This window comes from Coenobita brevimanus, chromosome 102 (genome assembly GCF_032717465.1).
Source record: "Coenobita brevimanus isolate Jiangsu-jjx chromosome 102, ASM3271746v2, whole genome shotgun sequence".
In the NCBI taxonomy this organism is placed as follows: domain Eukaryota; kingdom Metazoa; phylum Arthropoda; class Malacostraca; order Decapoda; family Coenobitidae; genus Coenobita; species Coenobita brevimanus.
In genome coordinates, this window is record NC_137055.1 from 16,450,824 (window position 1) to 16,475,214 (window position 24,391).

At 43.3% G+C, this 24,391-nt stretch overlaps 1 protein-coding gene across 1 annotated transcript in view; it reads right to left on the reverse strand.

The window, feature by feature from the left end:
- Positions 1–18,191, reverse strand: part of LOC145415398 (UDP-glucosyltransferase 2-like) — a 137,021-nt gene extending 118,830 nt beyond the window's left edge. Inside the window, exon 1 of the mRNA XM_080284682.1 lies at positions 18,172–18,191. Coding sequence (XP_080140808.1) covers positions 18,172–18,176 — 5 coding nt within the window. The 5' untranslated portion in view covers positions 18,177–18,191. The remainder of the gene's footprint in view (positions 1–18,171) is intronic.
- Positions 18,192–24,391: the final 6,200 nt, after the last annotated feature.

Consider the following 24,391-nt stretch of genomic DNA (forward strand, 5'->3'; position numbering starts at 1 on the left):
TGTGGGTAATTACAGTGCCTTATACCTGCCTCAGTGAACACAGAGTGGGTGTTTATCGTATGTGCAGTGTTCATATATGTTTATAGTATTATTATCAGAATGAGGTTGGCATTTGGTAATGGTGTATGAGCGAAGGTAATGGTGTGTGAGCGAAAAATAGTGATTTTACACCCCTTACTTCTAACGGCGCTGCCCGTCCTGTGAAAGTCAATAAAGTCATGAAACCTACATCAATGGAAAGCTGAAGGTTAGTACTTTCTAATGGTGCCTTATTTTTTTCTCTAGCTTTATTCTGTGCAGAGTTATCAAGGTTTAAAGGTTTGTTTACATTTGCCTGAAACCCCCGCGGGAGAGGACAGTCAGACCAAAACAATACCCGCGGTTAAAGGGTTAAGAAGTGTTTGTGGTGAGAACAGTACATGTGTAGAACGAAGTTATGTAGTGTCAGTTCTTAATTTCAACAGAGTCTTTATTTAGAGGATTGTCCATATATAATGCTCCACTTCCACTCTGGGGTGTGTGAGAGGACGAGAGGACAATCAACAGCCATGGACGACGCATCTCCTGCTATTGCCTGAGACCCGTTTTGAGAGGGACATCTAACACCAGTCTCCAGCGGCCCAGAAGATCAAAGGGACAGTGGATTGGTTTAATGGTAGGGCGGGGTACAGATTCATCAAGCGCCAGGGTACTGGTGTTGATGTTTTTGTGCACCGCCAAGCCATCATTAAACCAAACCCACGGCACCTCCAACGCTCCCTTGGGGACGGAGAGACGGTGGAGTTTAATCTCTTTGGAACTCCTAAGGGTCCTGAGGCTTGAAACAAGGTGTGCATAAGACGAGGTGTCTTCACTCCCACTGATCTCTGTAGTAACACATTTTGAAAATGACTTTTCTCCTTGGGACTTTATAAGGTTTAATGGTAGATTAAACACTTCGTTAAAATTAAGAAAGAAGGGGATTTTTTGTTTTATTCCTGATACTTTTATTAACACCTAATGAATAATAACAATAATTCTCTATATAGCAGTATGTGGCAATCCCATCTCTGTCCTGATTGGCTAGCTATTATGACGTCACTAGCTTCGGTCCCTTACCACACGTCTCTTAGTGGGAAAGCGGTTGGTTAGTGTTCATGATCTATATTTGTAGCAATTTTGTGTTGTGCATGTATGCAAAGTTAATTCGAGAATGAGAAGGAAGTTTGTATCTATTCATGTATTCCTGCTAAACCAACACGAAAGTGGCTATAGACGCCTGCAAAAGAAAAGATCTATTGCACGTCAACCAAGTAAAACCATGGCACATCATTTGCTCTATGCATTTCCCCCCCCCCCCAAGTGTTTTATCTTCACTTGTCATGTGACAATGTCAAGCCCTCTTAAAAGCACAGCTCGTGCCTGACTTTAAATCTGCCAAGACTAGGAAACAACATTTGCAATCCTGTTTCGTATGAGGATCACATAGAGTATTTTACCAATGCCGACTTTTTGCTTTCAAAACATCAGATTTTTATTGGAAATAAAAGATTTAAGCTTTCGGTAGGCTACCTTTTCAGTTATCCATTAAGTGACGCTATGATAATACTTCTGTCAGTTCCAGCATTACTTGATAGTTCTCTAGATTTTGTTGTCATTGCTGTGGAAGTGCAGTATTTTCATCAGACTAGACTATTGCTTTCATTGCACAGAATGAACTACTGAATATACAGGTTGTCTAGCAAGTTTTGTCATTAATGTTATGTATGAAATAATATATATATGGAATATTGCATTAGTTTTCCAATATATTTAAGTTTTCTTTGTTTACACGATAGACAATTTTCTATGAATAACAATACCGAACAACTGTGTATGACTATTACAGAAAACATATGTTAATAGAGCTTTTTTTTTTTTTTTCTTAGAAAGTCTTGTATACACATCACCGGTTGCTAATGACAAACTCGCTGGACACTCTGTATATGAACACGGATTTGCTACTGTGTAATTAGCAGCATTTGCTTCTGTCGTTTAAATTTATATATAATCAAGGTTCTTGTCAGTAATGCCTTAGCCTATGCCTTCTAAAATGCCGGCTGTGGCAGCGCAGACCACCACCACACCCCCAGGAGGAGGACATGGAGGGCTAGACGGCACGTGGAATGTGCCCAGGCAGTATGGTCGTAAGTTCACCCGGGCCGTGCACCCCTATTCCGCAGAACTCGCCTGCCGCCACCACCTTAGTCAAAGTACACTACCTTCCGGGCAAGTTGACCACCAACAGGATCGGGGTGGAACTGGCCTAACAGTTCAGAGGAACACCCCAGCCACAGCCTGTAGCCGAGCACCTGAGATGGCCTGTAGCCACTCAGTGATTAAAGGGACAGCCTGTAGCCGCTTACCAAAAAGGGCCATGGCCTGTAGCCGGGAACCAGAAACTGCCTGTAGCTGCTCACCAAACAGGGCCACAGCCTGTAGCCGGGCACCAGAGACGGCCTGTAGCTGCTCACAGAAAAGGCTGCGGCCTGTAGCTGGGCCACTAATTAGGAGACGTCCTGTAGCTGCTCCACCCAATGCTGCTCACACCCCCTACAGAGACTAGTGACGGCCTGTAGCTGCATTGGGGAGAGACCGGTATGTCCCCTCTCCTTCCGTAGTTGCCTCAGAGGGCATGACACCGGTGACAGCCTGTAGCCGCGCCCGTAGGGAGGAGTTGGCCTGTAGCCACTCCTCTCCTGCATGTCGCCCTCCTTGTGGGACTTCTTTGACGGCTGGTAGCCGCACCAACAGGCAGGTGATGGCCAGTAGCCACACTTTGCCTGTCAGGGAGTCGGGCCTCGGTGACGGCCTGTAGCCGCATTGACAGTGAAGGGATGGCCTGTAGCTGCCCTCCATCTGTTGCCCAAGAGAACCCAGCGATGGCCGGTAGCCGCGTCAAAATCTCTTGCCCCCTGTGACTCCACAACGAGATGGTAAGCTGTGCTCAGTCCTGCCCTTTGGCAGGAGCACAGATGCACTCCTGTCCACCCAGACTGAGGCAACCTCCAGGAGGAGGATCAATGCCCTGAGGATTGGTGGAGAGGTCCCATAGTGTCCCTGGGGTTGTTCTCCCTCCGTCCGGATAAAGATGGCGCCCATCTGACGGACTCTGGCAGGGAACAATGCCGCAGCACAGCCCTGACGGCAGTGCCTCCAGCAGAAGATTGCAGCTGGCACCCCTCCAAGGACGTTCCTCGGACCCCCTGGCGTGCCCACTCCCCACCCCGATGAAGTTGACGCCCATCGTCCATCAGGCTCCTGAGTGAGCGCCTCCAACGCCTGTTTGGCCCTAGTCCTGAGGGCCAAACCCCAGTCCCCAGCCTCGACAGTGAGGGGCCCTTTGCCACACACAGCCCGAGCCCCAGCCGAGAGACAACGCCCCTGAGAGTGGTCCCGTGGCTATGGGACGAAGGGACTCCCCAAGGGCCTCCGCCTACCCTAAGCCGAGAGTTGTAAGCCCTGGACCTCCTCTTCCCCCAGCGAAACAAAGTGGACCTAAAGACAGTGAATTTACAGTGAACAGTTAGGCCGGCACTTAAGGCACGAGAGTGAGTTTACCATGATACCAGTGTACAGTGAGGCCCAGAAATGACCGAGACCAGTGAGTGCTAAAGAACAGGCACCTGAGTGAAATCAAGCTATAAGTGTACAGTAAGGCCAAGTATGAATAGATCTTAAGTACAATGTACATGCAGTGAAGATTACAAACAGTGACCCCTGCTCGCCCCCTGTAATGACACCTGTAAAATAGTGCTTTCAATTACTCCCCTCCCTTGTCCAGAGTCAGTAACACCCCCTCCTCCCCCCGTGCTTAGTCTACAAACTTTGTGTCAGAACAGTGAACGCCTCATGACAATGTCTTTTCACCACAGACAGTGCAATAGTGCCTTTGCCTTCCTGAACCAGACTAAGTATCTAGTATCCTCTGTGATACTCTACCCACTAATACTGGCCTATGTATTGATTTTTGCCTACGAGATTGTGTAAGATTGCCTACCTGTTCCACAGCAGTTGGATTTGTCAGTATACATGTAAGGTTGTTGCCTCGTGTTTTTATGCCCTGGCCCTCTCTTATTTGTCTAAGCTCCAGTCTAGAAAGGGAACCCAGCTGCACTCTAGGCATTCTGGGACGGGAAGCCGCTCCTTAAACACCTAGCATAGCACCTTCCTTATTGCAAAGTTTGACAAGATATATTCATTCAGGTTACGCTTCGCATTTATTACATTAGGCATGACCACTGAGCATGACGGAGTGAGGATTAGTTAGGACGTTTTTCTCCCCCATAGTTTCAGTTAGTTTTGTTTTTAAGCTTACCAGATTAATACAGGTCCCTAAACTAGGTATTATCTTTCCTATTATCAGTGCAGTATCAGTTTTATGCCAGTTATTCCCCCCAGGAAGCTGCCAGCATTTTATATCTCTGTGTGTGTACGGAAAGGCTGTGGTAAGGGGGCGTGGCCAGGGCGGGCGTGTGCAAAAATTGCCAATTAGTCAATTTCGTTGAGCCCCACATGCACACACCTCTCCTTATACACCTTGGCCTGGGATATTATCGGGCCTGTAGGTGTGGCCATGCAGGATTCCGCCCATGCACAGCAACGACTCACGGCCCGGGGATGCCAGGCCAGGGATCCTACGAGTTCTGGTGAGGTAAGCACCATTGCTGGAATGTGTGTTGTGATGGTGAAGGCTTTTTGTGAAGGTAATAAGGGAGTTTTGGGTGTTCTCCTCCCAAAAATCTTTGAGGAGAATGGGCTGCCTCACCTTAAAATCCCCGGGTGCTTTGCCCACAATGTATATGCTGCTCCTCACCAAGGGAGACATCGGGCCCAGCCTCTGCAGCCTACCACCTCCCACACAACACCGTGGAAGAGGCTGCAGCTGGAGACCCCACTCAACAGGAAGACTGCGACTGCAATCACCGACCCGGTTTTGGAAATGAACACGGTACAGACCATGGCAGAAGTTCACCATCCACCATCAGAGACTGAGGAGGGGCAGGACTCTTCTGACACTGCCTCTATGGCTGAGGATGCGTCAACCGGCTCCTTGGCCGAAGAGGTCAATGAGTCCTCCCCTCCTCCAGTAGTGGAGGGCAATTTGTTTCTCCCTCCCATCACAAACCACAAGGATCGGCTAGACGTATCCTCCTACCGACACTTCCTGATCCTCAGTGCCCACACTTAATCATACCAGCTTGGAGCTACGATCTACTCCAACTCTACAACCTGCTCCGAGCTGCTGACCAGGGTGAAGTGATCCAACCAGCGTTATTTGTCAGCGGGGATGGAGGTGCATCTAGCCGATCTTCGACCCTTTTATCATGTGTTACCTCCACGTCTGGCCCACTTAGAATGGCCATTATGTGCAGTGGTGGTGCGGTGATGACAAGTTGATTTCCTCCATCTAGTTTGGCCTAATGCCTCACACAGAGGGCGATGGCCGTAAAGCCCTCCCCCAAAAAATCCGGCATGTTGACTTTTATGCATGGTTGTAGAGAGAGCAGACACATGTTCTGAGTTCTCCTCTAGCTTGTAGGCTACCCCACCGGCAATATTTTTTTTTTTTTTTTTTTCCCTTCTGGTGACGTCTTGGCTTAGGTAGTACTCGGTTACCTCCCTTCCCTGTTAGTTTGGAACAGTATGTGTCTGTTCCTTTATACTGAGCTTGCCTTTGCTTACTCTTTTCTGGAGGGTCCCCCCACTGATCGCTTTGGGATGTGAATTAACATGGACGTGGCCTCCTGAGAGTGGTTTGAGAAGGCAATCTTAGGCTCTAGGTATGTTGCCCTGGGTTGTTTTGTCCCTCGTTTTTTCTCTTTCCCACTTCCTCTGTTAGGGGGAAGTGGTTATTATGGCAGACGCCCCTACCATTTCCCCCCCTCTTTCAGGGTGGAAAGTGGTCCTGATGAACCCCTGAGAGACAGATGGACTGACTGCCCCTAGCCTGAACGGCCCCAGACTCATACCCATCTTGACATCAGTGTCAATAATGGCCAATTTGTTACCATTCATGCTGTCGGTTCCACTCCCTTGGGCAGTCTCAGTCCTTTTATTATCAAGAAAGCAAATAATGGCTGGGCTGGGGAGGTGGATCAAGTTAAAAAAAAAATTGTAAACAGAGATCTCCTAGTAAAAACTGTCAACTCTTCCCAGGTTCAAGACTTGATGAAACTGTAAGTTTCACTGTTATGATGTTGCAAGCCATAAATTCCTGCAAGGGTGTCATCACTTGCAGGGACCTCATGGTTATGAAGGAGGTCGAGATCATATGTGAACTTGCTCAGGAGGACGTAATTGACACCCGTTTTATTACGAGATTTTCGAGGGGCAAGATGACAAAAATGGTCACCATTATTTTGACTTTTGGTAAAGTAGCTCTCCCAGCTCATGTCAAAGTGGGGTAAGAAATTGTTAATGTAAGGGCATACATCCCTAACCTACTTCGTTGTTTTTGACGTCAGTTATATGGACATAATGAGAAGACTTGTCAGGCTTCCCAATCAGTCTGTGGCAAGTGTGTAATGCAGGGTAATGATGCTGAACACTGCACATCAGTGACTGTCAGCTGCTTCACTGCAAGAGTGCTCTGACCACATCCTCAAGAGATTGTCCCAAGTAGAAGGAGGAGAAAGAGGTCTGTGCGGTGAAGGTAACTGAGAGCATCTCTTACTATGAAGCTAGGAAAAAGGTAAAGGAGTTGCATGCAGCTCCCAAACAGAATAGGTCCTATGTGTCAGCGGAGATGTCCCATCCTGTGAAGTGCTCTGTCGAGACACAGATTGATCCTGCCCCTGTTCCTTGTGCCACTAACCCTACCTCTGCATCTCGGCCTCCTGTACGCTCCAGCTCTCTAACTGACATCCCTAAAGCTTCTACATACTCGCAGGCTGCTGCTGCCTCTCAGTTAGTGAAGCCTAAACCTAAGTCTCACAAGTCTGATGAGAATAACTTCACCACCCTTACCGAGCCTCGTCCTCATTTACTTCCTGCTCCTCATCCAGCGAGTGAGAGAAGAGTTACCTCTTCTTCGGGAGAGTCTGTTAGCCTAGTAATTGATGATTTAATGGAGGTTTCTGTTAGTGAGCACCGGGAAAGGTCCCACGGTAGACACTCGCCTGGCCGTGGAGGCGCATATAAAAACTAAGCACACTGGCTACCTCATAAATCTTAAACCATTGCATTCATTGTGTTATAGTTGAATTGTTGGGCTCTTGGGAATTACACAATATAGTAATTTTGCTGTCTATCACAGGCCAGACGTTGTTCACAGGAGATGCGCTTGGTGGATAACCTTGATCCTCCACAGTTCAAACACTGCCTCTCGTATAGAAGATACGATGGTCAGGGAGTTGCCATGTACATACACAGTTCACACCCTCAAACAGAAATGGTTCTAAATTCTACGCTGGAAGCTGTTGCATGCAGAGTAAAATTTAATAACATGTATCTGTCTGTTTGCTCTCTCTGCTGTCCACCACATGGCCCCATTGATACCGATGCTTTGAATTAACTATTTGAACAACTTCCGGGGAATAAGTTAGTGTTGGGGGACTTCAACGCCCATCACTATCACTCGGGTAGCTTGGGGATTGATGGTCATAGGCAGTAAGTAGGCTAGTCGACCTAATACTGCAGTCCAATCTCTGTCTTCTGAAAGATGGTAGAGCGACCCATGTAGATGATCACATTGGTAACTTTTCGGCTATTGACTTGTCTCTGACCTCCCCAAGTATACGTCAAGATTTTTTGTGGGACCCTTATGATGACTTCTTGGGAAGTGATCATTTAACCATCTGTCTTTCTTATACATGCGACATTGTTTCGGATCCTCCATCTCCAAAATTTAACTATAAGAAAGTAGACTGGGGATCCTTCTCAAGGATCGCCAATTTAGATATATCTGGGGAGACCATAAATGTAAAAGTAAAAAATCTAACCACTTCCTTATTACACACTGCTGAAGCTGCTATTCCCAAGATTTCTACAGTTTGTGCAAAGCATAGAGCTCATTGGTGGATGCCGGACTGCCAACAAGCATTAAGGGAATGCAGTATGAGATACAGGATTTTTGATAGTCAGTCTACTGAGGAAAACTTTATTGCTTACAAACAGGCATGGGCTGAGACAAGGAGAAAATCAGAAGGGCCAAACTTGACTCCTGGCGGTCTTTTGTGTCCATGGTAAATCGTTCTACTCCAATCAGTAAAGTCTGGCCCACTGTTAAAATATCACCTTGCAGGTGAACAACACCATCTGTGACGATCTCGTGGACGTAGCTAACATCCTCGCCAGGAATTTTTCTCAAATAAGTGATTCAGCCAATTACGACCAGCGTTTCCAACATCATAAATGCACGGCTGAGCTACAAATATTTGACTTTGCCACAGAACACATAGACTCCCCATACAACCAAGAGTTTACACTAGATGAACTGCACCTTGCCCTTAAATCCTGTAAAGACACTAGTCTTGGACCAGACATAATCACATACAGTATGATTCAGCATCTTAATCACAGCAAGCTGATTAAGCTGTTAGCACTGTACAATGAGCTTTGGGTGTACCGAATGTTCCCAAACTCATGACACTTTGAGCATATCGTACTGATACCCAAAGAGATTGGTCATCTTATGAATCTCACATCATTTCGTCCTATTGTGTTGACTTCTTGTCTAAGTAAGATCATGGAACGAATGGTTTATAATAGGCTTCTTTTGTTTTAGAGTAGAAGAATTTGTTAAATGATCAACAGTGTGGCTTCTGTAAATACAGGAGTTCACTAGATCATTTAATGAATTCGAAGCACTGCATTTCGGAGGCATTTGCCAATAAAGAATTCATGATAGGGGTGTTCTTGGACATTCATAAAGCCTACGACATGACGTGGCAACGTGGTATACTAATGAAGCTCTGTGCTTATGGCTTAAGAGGTAATCTGCCTATTTTCATTTCAAATTTCTTAATGAACTAAACTTTCTCTTAAAATGCCCCATAACGTAACATCAGATATATTCATCCAAGAAAGCGGAGTGCCTCAGGGAAGAGTGCTTAGTCCCACTTTGTTTAGTATTATGATCAATGATATTCTGTTGTCAGCTCCCATCCCGAGGAATCTCAAATAATCACTCTGTGCTGACGATTGTGCAATATAGCACCTTCTCTTAATGCACAATTTTCAGCTGGGCGGATTCAAGCAGGCCTTGATTCTGTCCACCAATGTGCCTTGCTGCGAATTTAAGTTTTCCATCCCTAAGCGTGCCACTGTCGTTTTCACTAATCGTAACGTTCCTAATTTCCATTTAACTTTGGATAATCAGGCAGTACCTTTTCAAAATTCTGATTGCAGATTGAATTTTAAACTTCACATTAATTATTTGCTTGCTCGCTGTGACAAACAATTAAAAGTCAAGTACCTAGCAGGTACTACTTGGGGTGCCGACAGAAAATCTTTATTAATGTTGTATAAGTCCCTTAATAGATCTAAGCTAGACTATGGTACACAAGCATATGGTTCGACATCTGATGCCACACTGAGAAGGCTGGATGTGTTACAGAATAAATGTTTGCAAATGTGTCTTGGAGCCTGGAGGTGTACTTGTGTAGCTTGTATAGGAGTGGAGACGAATGTACCTCCCCTCCGTGTATATGCAGTGATCACCTACTGCTGTCCCAGAGTGTCAGGACATTCTGAACAAATTAATATCAGCATTGTGGCTTGTTCTCCTCTACGTCAAAACCACCATCCCATGTGGGGGGGTTCGTCGGCCACTTGCCGCTCACCTCCACTTACTGGCTCAGGAGCTTGGTATGGATCTCAGTGACTGTGATAAGTTGGTGAATAAAACTATAGTGCCTTGGAGCCACCCAACTTCACTGTTGATGTCTCATGCTTCTAGTATCGAAGGCCAATTCGCCGGAGGCAGAGGTCCGCCCCTTGTTTCATAACATCATCATGCATTATTTTAAGTCCCAGCAATTGTACACCGTTGGCTTCAAGTCGAGTGAATGTGTGCGTGCTAGTGTATGGTCGACTGAATGTGCCATCAGGTATCGGTTGCCGATTCATACATCTGTGTTTTCCTTCGAACTTTTTGTGATTGACAGAGCCATAGCCTATGCTTTACATTCTCGACATGATTCGTTTGTAATCTTCTCATATTAAAAATCAGCCCATCAGACACTTGTTTCATGCACCACGGATTTTCATTGGATCCAGGGCAGCATTGTTAATAATCTGCATGCGTGCAGCAAGTCCACACTGATCTGGGTGCCCAGTCAGCGTGGTATCTACAGCAATGAGCAGGCTGACTTACTTGCAAAGTCGGCTTTAGAGCTTGAGGAGACTTGGGACGTTCCTCGTGATCTACGGTTGGGTCTTTCTCTCGGAAAGAAGTCAGTAAATTTTCTGACGCAGAGTCAGTGGGCCAAACTTAATATTGCAACGTGTAAGTCATTTCTGGGCGACTGGGATACTGCCAACCGTCCCAGTTCCTAGAAGAATGTTGGCACGTATTAAAACTAAATTGCACGCTTTTGACTCATCTGAAACCATATATTGAAAGACGATTTCCATTGCACTGTGACAGCCGTGGTACGGTGTTATCTACCATTATCATTCTGCACTGTTGGAGATTTATTCGTGAAAGTGCTTGACTTATATAATACTACAGCGCAGCAGAAGTCTCCTTGACCCTTTCCACCATCGTTGGTGATTGGGATATTGTTATGACTGATAAATTGATGGCTTTCTTGAGAAAGGATTGATCAGAGTGATGTGACTTTCTTAATGTGTGGTTATGGTTTAAATCGACTGTAAATATGTATATATTGTACAGTATCATTAATTAGGGTTGACAGTTGAAGTATTTGAAATAGTTCCTGCATCTGACTGATCTATTACTAATATTGATGTCCCCTACATTAAACAACGTTCCTCAACTGACAGTTGCCAGATGGCGAATGCAAGTGCGCAATATAAAATGGTATATATATATATATATATATATATATATATGGCATTTTCAGTTGATGGTATTGTGTTGGCTGAGGAACTTCACTTCCTGTACATAGATAAAGGAATTCCATCATCTTGTATAAGTCAGTTAAGGTCGACAGCTGACATATATGAAATAATTGACCCCTCTGGTTCTCTCTCATATATTGATGTTCCCTATATTAGTTTGTGCCTCGACCGACAGTCAGCAGGTGATGAGTGCAGGTATGTAATGTAGAAAGACATTACATATCTGCAGTTGATGATGTTCTCTTGGTCGGGGTTTATATATATATATATATATATATATATATATATATATACAGTCAGGGAAAGTTCCGTATTACCCACCTCTCGAAGCACGGGAGAATGTGAAGCGGCAGCCGGACCTCATGTGCCTGGTAACTGTGAATGTGAAGGAGTGGGAGGCGGGGGATTGGGGTCAGAGGAGGGTTTGGTGATAGGTTGGCAATTACGTGTAAGTCTGCAATGTATGACTTGGATGATGTGTTTAACCCCTATACCGTGGGGATGTTGGAGCCGCTCCTTGCGTGTCCCACAGGGATATTCGTGCTTCGACTGACTTTTTAAAAATATTTGCCAAAAATCAATAATTAAACCTAGAGTATTATAATTAGATATGATTATGGCACATACATTCAGCTTTCTCCTGGGATGTTTGTTGAGCCTTCGTCGACAACCGTAGGACTTATGGAGACTTCTAAAGTTGGGTAACGAAGTCTCCACTTTACACTTCCCGACACCCCGTAATATGATTACCACAGCCTGATATTATCATTAGAAACACTGTTCTATGATTATCAAGTAATTTGGAATCCATACTCCAAAAAAAAAAAACACTGTGAAAGCAATGTAAATTACGAGCGCATACAAGCTTCCCACCCGTGCTCATTCCCCGCTGGTATTGTCATTTATTATTCATAAACACACTCACACTTTATATTCCTTTTACTTTATTACACTTATATATATCTACAGTATTTATCCATAAATTTCCTTCAGTAATAGTAGCTTATTTTCACTCCATGCATTCACTTTCTCGTTCAGTAAGGTACGTAATGTATTTTCAATATTTACATTTCTATTTTATTTACACTATGTTATGCACTGTCACTTGCAGTGACTTACAAAACTATTTTCCACTGTTCAGTCATATTTACATCCATTGCTTTCACTTGCTATTTACATATTATTTACATATTATTAACATTTCCACTTGCACTGTTTTAGAGTCACCAGAAAGATCGTAGTCACTGTCCATCATTATCATTGATATTAGCCAGTTCACTTTCCACAGCAGAGTCGCTTAGCCTTTTACCCCTTCCCACATGAGGTTTAGTAGGGGTAGAGGTCATAGGGCCCTTTGCAGAGGGCTAAGGACAGGTGCGAATCGGACGTGGTTTCACATTGAAAGACAACAGTAAACTGAATGATGTGGCATAGGGGCAGGGAAGGGTTGACAATGTCAGCATGGTGACAACTGCCAAGTTATATGCTATGAAATGATTGGCAGGAAATCTAGACAATACATAATAAATTAGGTAGTTCCAGGTAAATGTAAATATCACTTAGGCTTCTCCCTTCCTTTCTTATATATATTTTTGTTATGAGAACAGGTCATACGGCATATTTCAAGGGTAAACAAACAGGGAAAATTAGCCAACGAGTGCACGTGGCGTGTTACCAGGTGATATTTAGTCCATTCCAGATGTATGGCAGTATCAATTACCTTTTCTCTTTCTTTTGTATATTATTATGTATAAGAATAGGACATAGGGCACATTTCAATGGATAAAATGAGTGGAAAAATCCTTCCAGAATTTGTGTAGTGCAGCGCAGCTGGGCAGGTGGGAGGAGAGGGTAATGGAGGGGAGATAAGGAGGGGAGTTAAGGACAGGGGAAAAATGACTAAATTGTCAACAAGTGGATGGGAGTACAGATGACATTAGCAGAACTGAGTATAGCTGGACACTGGTGGTACTGATAGATGATACAAGCCACCATTTGAAAGCCCGGGTGAATTCAAAATAACACAGAATCACAAAAGTGATGCCCCGGTATGATCCCTTGCTCCCGAGCATCACAAAAGTAATGCCCCGCGGTTAAGGGGTTAAGTTAATTTAGTAAGGATAGATGATAATATGATGCTAACATTTTATTTTAATAATTACTGAGATGTCTGTAGAGACAATGTTGTCAGGAAAGCTGTGGAAGTTTGCTGAGTTCAGAGAGAGGTTTGAATGCCCTCATTCCCTTTCTACTTTAACATGAGACGTTTCCCCAGGAGATATTCGTAACGATACAACATATTTATATTTTGTGGACTCGAAAGCAAAGCCTCTCTCTCTCTCTCTCTCTCTCTCTCTCTCTCTCTCTCTCTATATATATCTCTCTCTCTCTATATATATATATATATATATATATATATATATATATTTATATATATATTTATATATATATTTATATATATATATGTATATGTATTAAATAACAGAACAGAGGAAGGAAAAAAAAAATCCATACACCAGATTATTGGTGTCCTCTGTTCATAAAATATCTGTAATAGTTAAACTTGAACAGCTTTGGGTTGAAGTTTGGAGGGAAACAACCCTGGAGAAGCGAGTTCCGGAGAGATGCAGTTCGGGGAATGAAAGAAATCAAGTAGGCAGATGTTCTGCAATGTGGCTGAGTGACAATCCAGTCATGAGCGCTACAAGATGCCCGTGTAGCACGAGGGAAGGCATGGAGAGGTGGCACCATGGACGCAACTTCGTCTGAGCATTTGCCATAAAAATATCTATAAAATAATGCAAGAGAGGCAACATTCCTTCTTACTTGTAGGGGAGGTAGTTGATTTGTAATGGCAGGGTTATTAATATTTCTTATAGCTTTGTTCTGAATTTTGTCCAGTTGTTTTAATGCAACCTCTCCACATTCATTCCTCAAGGGTGAACAATATTCAAGCTGAGAGCGGACATGACCCTTATAAATTATAGCTAACTGCTCGTCAGTGAAGAAGTTACGGACTCTGTACAATAATCCAAGTTTCTTTAAGACGGTTTTAGCAAGTAATCTAATATGAGAGGTCCAGCTGAGGGCATTGTTAAGTGAGATGCCAAGAATTTCAATATTTTTGGGGATGGAAATATTACTAGCACTGAAGGTAATATATGAATTTGGCAATATCTGTCTATTAGTAAATTGTATATGTTTAGTTTTACTAGCATTAAATGAGACAAGGTTGTTTTGTCCCCATTCACTGATCGTAGATAGATCTTGATTTATGGAGATGGCTGTACTGAGTTGAGAGGTAGAGATACTAGACTTTGTAAATGGGTGTCTGAATGTGAATAAACTATGTAGTGTTGAGTCATCTGCATATGAATGGATAGGATTGTGGGTGACAGATAATAGATCATTAATATGAATCAGGAACAGAGTCGGCACCAGAACTGATCCCTGCGGCACGCCGGCGTTAATTGAATGGAAATTGGAACATACATTATCTACTTTTACTCTTATTTTCCTGTCACTGAGATATGAGGAAATCAAAGGAACAGAAGACGTTAGTCCATAGCAAGGGAGTTTGGACAGCAGGGAATGGTGCCATACTCTGTCGAAAGCTTTAGAAATATCAAGGGCTACTGCATGAGTTTCTCCATGTAGGTCTATTGATTGATGAATGGTATGAGTTAGGAGATTATGTCAATGGTGGATCTCTCGTGGCAAAAACCATATTGTTTATCACTAATTAAGTTATTCGATTCAAGATGTTTAACAATGTGCTTATTAATTAAAGTTTCAAATACCTTACCAAGAGATGATGTGACATCTATTGGTCTGTAATCAGAGGTGTCAGAGGAACTTCCTTTCTTCGGAATTGGGTGGATATTGGCTTCTTTCCATGAATTTGGGAATGAAGAAGTACTTATGCATAATCTGAATAATTTAGCTAGAACAGAGGCAAGTTCAAGGGAACATTTTTTCAAAACAATTTGTGGAATTCCATCTGGGACTGGAGATTTGTTGGTAGGTAAAATGTCTAGGATGGATTTTACGTATCTTGTCTGTATTTTAAGTGGAACAATTTCGGGAGAGTCAAGTTCTGGTACTGGGACGTTCTGGCTGGCATCCTGTATGGTAGAATTTCTGGCAAATGTTCTGGCAAAAATATCTGCTTTCCCACACGGGTCATTTGTAATGTTGCCATCTGAAGATTTTAGCGATGAATGGATGATGACTTGTTAAAGTTATTATTGAAAGAATTAAGAGTTGACCAGATTATTTTATTGTCATTAGGGTTGTAAAGTAGTTTTGATGCTTTCTTTTGAGGAAAGTTTGATTTAGCTAGACTTATTACAGCTTTTGCATGATATCTAGCAATTTTAAATTGAGAGAGTGATGAAGATGTTTTTGATTTTAAGTAAAAGTTATATGCTAATGACTTTTGGGCTGTTGCTCTGGCACAGTTGCCATCAAACCATTTTGGAGAGTTCGATCATTTAGTGAACTGTTGACTTGGTATGGAGAAATCCATACCAGCTAGTATTATTTTGCAAATGTGGGACTGGGTAGAACTGGAATCACTAGAGAAGAAGGACTGCAATGGAATGTCAGCAAGATAATTTCTAAATCCATCCCAGTTTGCCCTATCAAAGTGCCATCGGGTCACCCTGACAGGTTAAGAACATATATATATATATATATATATATATATATATATATATATATATATATATATATATACATACATATATATATATATATATATATATATATATATATATATATATATATATATATATATATATACATACATATATATATATATATATATATATATATATATATATATATATATATATATATATATGATTATATACCCTCTGTCATTCCACTATAAACATCCACCTGCAAACATTTCCAGTGTTATTCTGAAATTATTCATTTGGAACTTAGAGCAGCGTGTAATGATGAAAGAAAAAATCTATATGAGCGACTAACAGACTTCTCGTTTTCCTTTAAACAGAATGACATGGAAAGTCCTAAATATAAGTTCCGTCTCTGTAAGTATTATCCCTATCGAATATTGCAAAACGGAGGCAAAGAAACATACCTTTGACAGTAAACTTGTATTATACAGTATACCGGTATGTAGTAATTTAGACAGACTCAGTGTGATACCATACAAGCAACATATGTATTTTTGCACTTTGAGAATACGTCGGACGCATTATCATTGGGTACTGATACTATGACGTCCGCAACTCTCCAAACCCTCCCACCCCCGGCCATCCTCCCTCCCACTCACAGTTACCAGACATGTGGGGTGTGACTGCTGCTTCGTGACTATTCGTCGACCAACAATGCTCCGAACAGTGGGTAATGCGGAACTTTCTCTGACTGTACGTATATATGCAAGCATGTATGAAGGTGTGTATGTATAATGGGATATATATATATATATATATATATATATATATATATATATATATATATATATATATATATTTTGCCTTAATGACCAGGGGCTTCGGCCCCAATGGTCGGTAGGGAAAAAACAAAAAAACTCCAGCGTGTGATTTCTCGTTTGTTGGGAGGACGGCAAAGCCTGCGTTATCAACGTCTACTGTACATTATTTATTTATACCTTAAATTCCACTGCCACACCCGCACCTAACCCAGCAGACTGAGTCGTCCTCGCAAGACATAAGAGATACAATCAATCAAGCGAGTTTTCAGTGGAGCGCTATTTGTGGAGCACCCTGTATGTCATCGGTTTGAAACGACAGGGAACAAAAGTTATGATAAAAATATGCAGGCACATGAAATGGCATGCTACCAGCACTCACTAAAATGTCCACCAAGGCCTGGGCTTTAATTACGATTCAGGGCACACACACATCAGATGAAAACGCTACCACTGAACCACTGTAGCACCGGTGAATTTTATCTATCTACTATCTATTGCCAGACGCCTTAATCCCGTAAGGGGTGGCCACAGAGAAATCGCCTCTATGTCGCCCTGTCCTTCGCCATTTCGCTGCCCTCCCCCTTAGTTCACACCCTGTTTCTCTCATACACCTCTCCACTCCATCTCTCCATCTCATCCTCGGCCTCCCTCTCCCTCTCTCCCTCCTACACCTCACTCACATTCACTCTCCTCGTTAGTCTCTCGTTCTCCATCCTCTCCACATGGCCAAACCACTTCAGTGTATTTCTCCTAACGCTTTCTATCACATCCACATTCATACTACAACGCTTCTTCACTTCTTTATTATTCAGTCTGTCTCTCCATGTAACTCCACGTACTCCTCTCTGATAACTCAGTTCCACTGCTCTCACTCTTGACTTGTGTCCTTCCAACAAGGTCCAAGCTTCACTTCCATATGTTAGGGTTAGTATCACAATACTCTCATGTAGCGCCTTTTTTACATTCATTGAATTCTACTGTGTGTTAATTTCTGACGAAGAACAAAAGGAATGTATGAGGTGATAGGACATCATACTCTGCACAAAGGAACAGTATACGTACCCTCTGTCTGGTGAAGAAAATAACGAAATTCCTTTAGATAAAACGATCTGATACAATAAAGAATCCGTTTCATTCATTATTCACTGATAACATGCTGCCAAAGATTAAAATAAAATCTGGTGTTCATTATAAGCAGGAACGAATCACAGCATGATGAGTTGTCAGGTAACACTAAAATCTCACAAGACAGAGGGAAATGGATTTTTTTTTTTTCGTTTTTTTTTTAATGGGGGATATGCTGTTGCAGTTAATACAGCCGAATTACAAAAGCACAGTACACTGAGCGAAATGAACACAGCCAATGGTTTTTCTCATGAAGGTCTTAAATTCTGCATGAGATTGTTAGAGGAGTCACTCATAAAACAATTATTTTCATATCCTGTCTAAACGAAACAGATCCAATTACCAGTTTCTAAATTAAAACTCTACAAACAGAGCATTGTTGGAGAAGGAGCAGTCATTCTTAAAAGTAGTTAATACTCGGTGAAAAAATATTTTAAATTCTTAAAAGCACTTGTTAACAACTGAACCATTATCAAAATTTAAAGACTGATAAAGAATGCTGACAACAGTAATGAAGTAAGGAGTGATCGACTTACTTCATGGAGGCCGGGAAGGATGACACAAGGGTGACAGAGTGTCCTGCATCGCCCAGTGCTGCAGACAGTGACCGGCACAGGTGGTACAGGCTGCGACTGCCCACTGGCACTAACACCAGCACTCGGTAAGGGGATGCCGGGCTCTCAGACACTATTGAAGGTGCCGAGGTCCCCAGGTATACCAGCAGCACTGCCCCCAGTACATACAGAATCTTGTACATCTTGAAGCCAGAGATAACTCCACAAGGGTAAAATTAGCTGTCGCTTCACTCGCACTCCTTACTCACAAATCCAGGATCATCTTCACCTGGAACAAGAGGAAAGAATGGAATTGATGCTGTTCCTGAGGTTCAGTGGCACTAGAAATGAAGTGCAGGAAACAGTGATTGAGGAACAGAGAAGTCAGATGAATGTGGTCTGGTGGTTAGATGTCCCTCCAAGCCAATCCAGTACAGTATGTGGGAAGTCTGTGTGGTGGGCGTAGATGTCATACAGTAGATGAGTGGAGGTAACTGGAATTGTATTACAAGTGAGTGCGTGTGGTAATGTAGCGATAGGTGTTACAGGGTTATCTGCCTAATATATGAAGTGGTGATGCCTGGGCAAGAGGACAGAGTTTTGTGAGTGGGAAGAGTACAGGGTAGTCATTTATGACTGACGAAATGTGGTTGGAAGAGGAAGGATGAGGTGAGGTAGAGCTGGGAATGAAGGGATTGATGTCGTACCTGTGGCTTATCTGCATCTCTCTGTTACTGTCACTTTGACTGAAAAATTATGGGGACCGAATTTATCATGAAAAGAACAATGTAGCAAGGTTTTAGTTCCTTTTAGATGTCTATGGAAGGTCCACAACTGCTCGTTGTTCCAGGGATGCATCGTGATATGGCATGAAGGACTTGTGATGCTGATACTGTTCATATCCAAAGTGCATTCCTTATGAAATATAACGTGACAATGATGAAAATTTGGGCATCTTTTATGACCCTCAAAAGGCATAAACTTTTTTGTTTTCTTTTTTCTTTTTTACTTAGATGCACGTCATTGCTCAGCCGAAGCTGAATGATACCTCAGAGCCTGTCAGTGGACCCTGGATGATATAGCCACTACGGCTATTGATGCCATCGCCTCTTAGTTGCAAGGATCTAAAATGGCACAAGCAATTTAAGAACACTCTTGTTTGCCCAGGTTCATAAATAGTGTTCATAGCATTTAAATGGATTATTGAGATATTAGATAAGGCATTAGCATTTGAGTATTATTTAGCAAAACTGTATAATAATCATGAAAGAACTGTAAAGTTGTGTGCCATCTTATGGGGAGAGAGGCAGTTACATCCGAGTGACAAAACCAATGCAGAGGCTGTTGGCCAGCTATAACATGGAGAATGATGTCATTGAGTTAATTGTGAGCATAAGTAGTGTTCGGCTGTGACCATGGCTAAGCAATTTCATTTTTAATGCTGCAACTGACCAGAGACTTTTTGAGTGCACGGCTGGCATACGGCAGGATGTGTTCATAGTTACGTTAGGCTGGGCGATTACAGACCCCAAGCCAGTGTCTGATGCATCCACATAATGATTGAATGGGAAGTTATAATCCGGGTTGGCAAATTCCGGGTGTAGAGAAAAGCATTTGGTAAGTGTTGTTACAGTTACAGGACACTCCGATTTCGATAATACAGTGAAGGAGAAGGCGGCAAATCCTTGCATATATCATCTGTATCACAATGCCAGGCTGGGGAGGATATGATCTTTAGTAAGATCTGTGGGTGGTTGTATAGTCCTGATGGTGGCCATTTTGATGGAGTGTGGTTGATGCTGTGGGGCAAGATAACAAAGCCCAAATATAGGAAGAATTCCTTCACCAGTGAGTACTTTCTTGGCCTGAATTTTAGTCCTGACTAGGGACTATGGTGAAAGGCATGTGTACGATGCTGGCTGTTGCCAGGTACGGGTGAAGATAATATTGTTTGGGTAGATGGGACAAATTTTCCAGGTTGGGCTGTGGAGTAAGGCCTCCTTATTGTGAAAGGTGATTGGGCAGTTGTAGAGACCAAAGGAGAGTACCATGAACTGATACAATTAATGATTCATGGTGTAAGATCGATAACTCTCTGTATTCGTGGGCTAGAGAAATGCTCCAATTATATTTGAAAGACCAGAGTGGAAAGTGTCTGCTAACCGGAGAGTGCTTCTACCAAGTCGTCAGTGTATGTTCTACTCTGTGATTATTGCAACGGCTTCATAATGGAAGTGATGTATTTGTCTGTATTTGGAATGATGCTTCTAAGAACATAGTAATACATGTCATACGGTGTCGTTGCTATACCTTCTAGTGAGAGGGATAATCTTTGTGGTGCCAACCTATAGAATGATGGGGACGTCTATTTTGGCAGGGTTAATTGAAAAGAGTCGAGTTGTTGGGGATTTGTAGCATAGAAGGTGCTAGCAGATAGGAGCTCGATATGCCTGTGTCAATCGGCATTTAGAAGGGAAAGCTTTGTGTGGAATTTTTGTGGTGAATTTACAGCCTGTGCTACAGGTTTCTCCCCACCACAAAGCCAGCCAGTACGGTGGTTCTGATATATCCATTGGAGAGTGGACTGTAAATGGATTACATCACTGCATATGTTACAGTGATTGCCCTTGGCTACAAAGAGTGTTTTGCTCTGTGGTCGTCCTGATTGGACAGGCTGGTGTAACACGATTTCTTGCAGCCCAGTGCGCAGGGGAGTGTCAGCTAATGACATGCGGGCCGGGGTTGCGGTCTCTTCGAGTGTAGATAGAAGAGGTCAAGCAAGGTGGAGGACATTAGATATGATAACGTTCTTAGAGAATCTTATCCTCAGTGGTTCAAGTATCATTGAAGCCTTAAAACCATATCTATTGTGAGACTTTGCAGCATCTCAATGAGTTATATTTTATGGCCTCTACTTTGTTGAGAGAGAGAGAGAGAGAGAGAGAGAGAGAGAGAGAGAGAGAGAGAGAGAGAGAGAGAGAGAAATTTTCAGTTATTCTTCATAGGACATTATCGCAGAGATGTGATACAGTTCTTTAATGGCTCTTTGCTGCATTATATAGGGTTTGTCTTTTTCCTTAAGAGGGTTTGGGGCACAGTGCTGTACACAATATGCTAGGTATAATGTAGTGACGAAGAAATTTTTATATTGTTTCGGATGTTTTGTGGCTGAGGTTCCCTGCAGAGAAGTTGGGCGTCTTACTTGTTGTGTTTCTCACTGCTATACACAGTGCAGTCTTTTAGAGCGTTACTGATAACTGCTGCATCCTTTTCGTCCTGTTGTTTCGCCAACAAGATACCGAAGACTGGGTACTTATAGTTAATGTTTTTATCACCATAGCAGATTAATTTACTCTTTCATGTCATCTCCCTTTTTTAATTCGATTTTATCAATTAATCCGAGTCATTTCATATCGATTCACAGTACCTTGTAGTATTTACTCATCCACCGATTTTCGTGTTGTCAGCAAATTTCGCCCACTCAGAAATGAGTCAGTTTTCTAGATAACGAACAGTACAAAGAATCAGTCCAAGACCTGATCCTTGCGAAATTCTCTTAGCTCCTACTGTAGACCTTTTCCAGTGATGCCACAGAAATCACATGGTTTTGTTTACGACTCCATATTGGACGGCAAACTCCTTCCAGTAATGGATGCCTAGATAGGGCTGTCAGAGATTGAACTGTCTGATCTATGCAGAAATCTGAATCAACACCACCAAGATCTGTACAGGAACAAGATAAAGTATTTGGGGCTGGACGCTTACACCACATGTAGGGAGAAATTCACCCGTTTCAAGTACGGGAGACCGAAACCAGATCTCAGATATGGCAATCTCTATCAGTATTTGGTGAACACCCCGTGAAAGTTTACGGGGGCATCCCTCAAGGTAAATATGTGTAATATATCTAGCTGGAATTGACGTACAGAACATGTAAATTGTCTTGGTAATCAATAAATTATTGATGTGGGGCCAAGGGGGAAGGGATTGTATACACTAACTGGGAATCGAGTAGTTGATGAATGAGTGGAGGGTGGGGGTGTGGAGATGGGGGAAGGAGGTGGTGGGAGGGTGGGGGGTTTGAATGGCGGTGGAGGATGGGGGGTGGGATTAGGGCTGGTTTGGGGGGTAGGGGTGTGGGGGATGACACTGTGGGGGAGGGTTGGGGATGGGTGGGAAGGGGTGTGATGGGTAGGGAGTGGAGGGGAAGGGGGTTGGGTGGTGGGGGGTATAGTGGGGGGCTGGGGGCTTGTTGAGGGGAGTTGGGGGCATGGGGTGTGGGGGGGTGGGGGTTGGAAAGTCGGAGGTAGGGGGTTGTTGGGGGGTGGGAGTGAGGGGTAGTAGTAGTAGTAGTAGTAGGTGTTCCCTAGGCAGTCTGGCCGAACAGCCCTGAGTCCCTTAGGAAGGCCACGGCTGAGACCGGGCTTTCCCACAGAGCTCTCAAAGAGTGCATGTTGTGTTGTTGACGTAGGCGATTGTGTGCAGTGCAGTCTTCCATAATGTGCTTAACAGTATGGAGTGCTGTGTTACATCCTGGACAGGCATCAGCGACAGTCATCCAGCCTCATCTGATAGCTTAAGACGGCTGGATGGTGCCCACATGTCAGCCTGGCCAGGTGGACCCTGTCCTCACGAGGGAGATAGGATTCAAAGGGTGGATGTCAGGAGGCCGTGCATGCAGCTGTGTGCTGTCTTTAAGTGACTGAATGGAATGGTGAGTGATCTGAGTGTGGATATGCTTCTCGAAGCTGGTCTGAGGTGGGCGAGGAGGGAGAGATGACAGTATTTGTGTATGATATCGTGTGCTGCGTGTTGTTTTGATGTTCCTTGGTGTGGGTGGATGTGCTGCCATGTACTCGTAATGTAGTGCATGTTGTGGGTTTGTGGAGGCTGCAGCAAGAATCTGGATGCCTCTCATGTCTAGGTGATCTTTGACTTTGAGGAGTTTGGTTTCTTGATGTAGGTGGTCTGTGGATGTAGTAGCTGTGCAGCCTGTGATTATTTTTAAAGCCTTGTTCTGTATGGTCTGTAGAGTGTTGTAGTGTGTTTTGGTGAGGTTAGGAGCCCAGGCAGGGCTTGCATAATTTATCACTGAACATTTGTATTGTTTGTACTGTATAATGTGGTGGTGGTTTCTTTGTTGTGTTCGAATGTTGTATGGGCAAGTGATCTCAAGCCATTGAGTCTTGGTGTTATTTTTAAATGTTTGTGATGTGTTGTTTAAATGACATTGATGTATTGTATGTTACACCAAGGATTTTGTGTGTGTGTGTGTGTGTGTGTGTGTGTGTGTGTGTGTGTGGTAGGGGAGTGTTGTTTATGGTGAGGTGTGGGATGTGACTGTGTTCTGCTGTCCAGTTTGTGAGAAGGGTTATTGTAGATTTGGCTGGGGCTATTTTGAGCCTGTTTGTGGTGAACCATTCGTGTAGTGTGTTGAGATAAGGTTGGAGGATGTGTGTAGCTGTGGTTGCGTTTTGGTGCATGCATATAAGTGTTATCATCTGCCTAGGAAGCTATGTGTATCTGTGGTGTGTGGGGTGTGTCGTGCATGTATAGGTTAAAGAGTGTAGGGGACAAAACAGATCCTTTGGGGACGCCATTTGAGAAGTTTCTGATGTTAGAGGACTGACCAGCAAATGTTACGTGTGCACATCTGCCTGCTAAGTAGTTTCCGAACCATCTTTTTGTGTTATTGTGCATGTTTGTGTTGAGTATTTTGTTTGTGAGGTTGTGGTGAGGGATGGCATCAAAAGCTTTGCTGATGTCTAGTGTGACTAGGAGTGTTCTGTGTGGTGGCCTAACTGATATCATGCCATTGAAAACTCTCTGTGTAAGGTCTGTAAGAAGGGTGTTTGTGGAGCGTAGTGGCCTAGAATCATGTTGTGATTGGGCTAGGGGAATGTGAGGTGTGACTAGTTGTAGTACCAGTCGTTCAGTGACTTTAGAAGGGGTGCAAATGAGTGTGATGGGGCGGTGTGAGGAAAGTAACGTGAGGTCTTTGTTGGGTTGGGGGATAATGATGATAATGCCATGCTTCCAGATGTTGGGTATTATGTTGTGTGAGTTGCTGTAGTTTCATATGTTGGTCAGTGCTTGTATGCCTTGTGGTCCAAGGTGTTTAACCCCTACACCGCGGGCTTGTTTACCAATTACTTGCGTGTGCCGCGGGGTTATTTGGGCTCCGACAGACTCTCAAAAAATA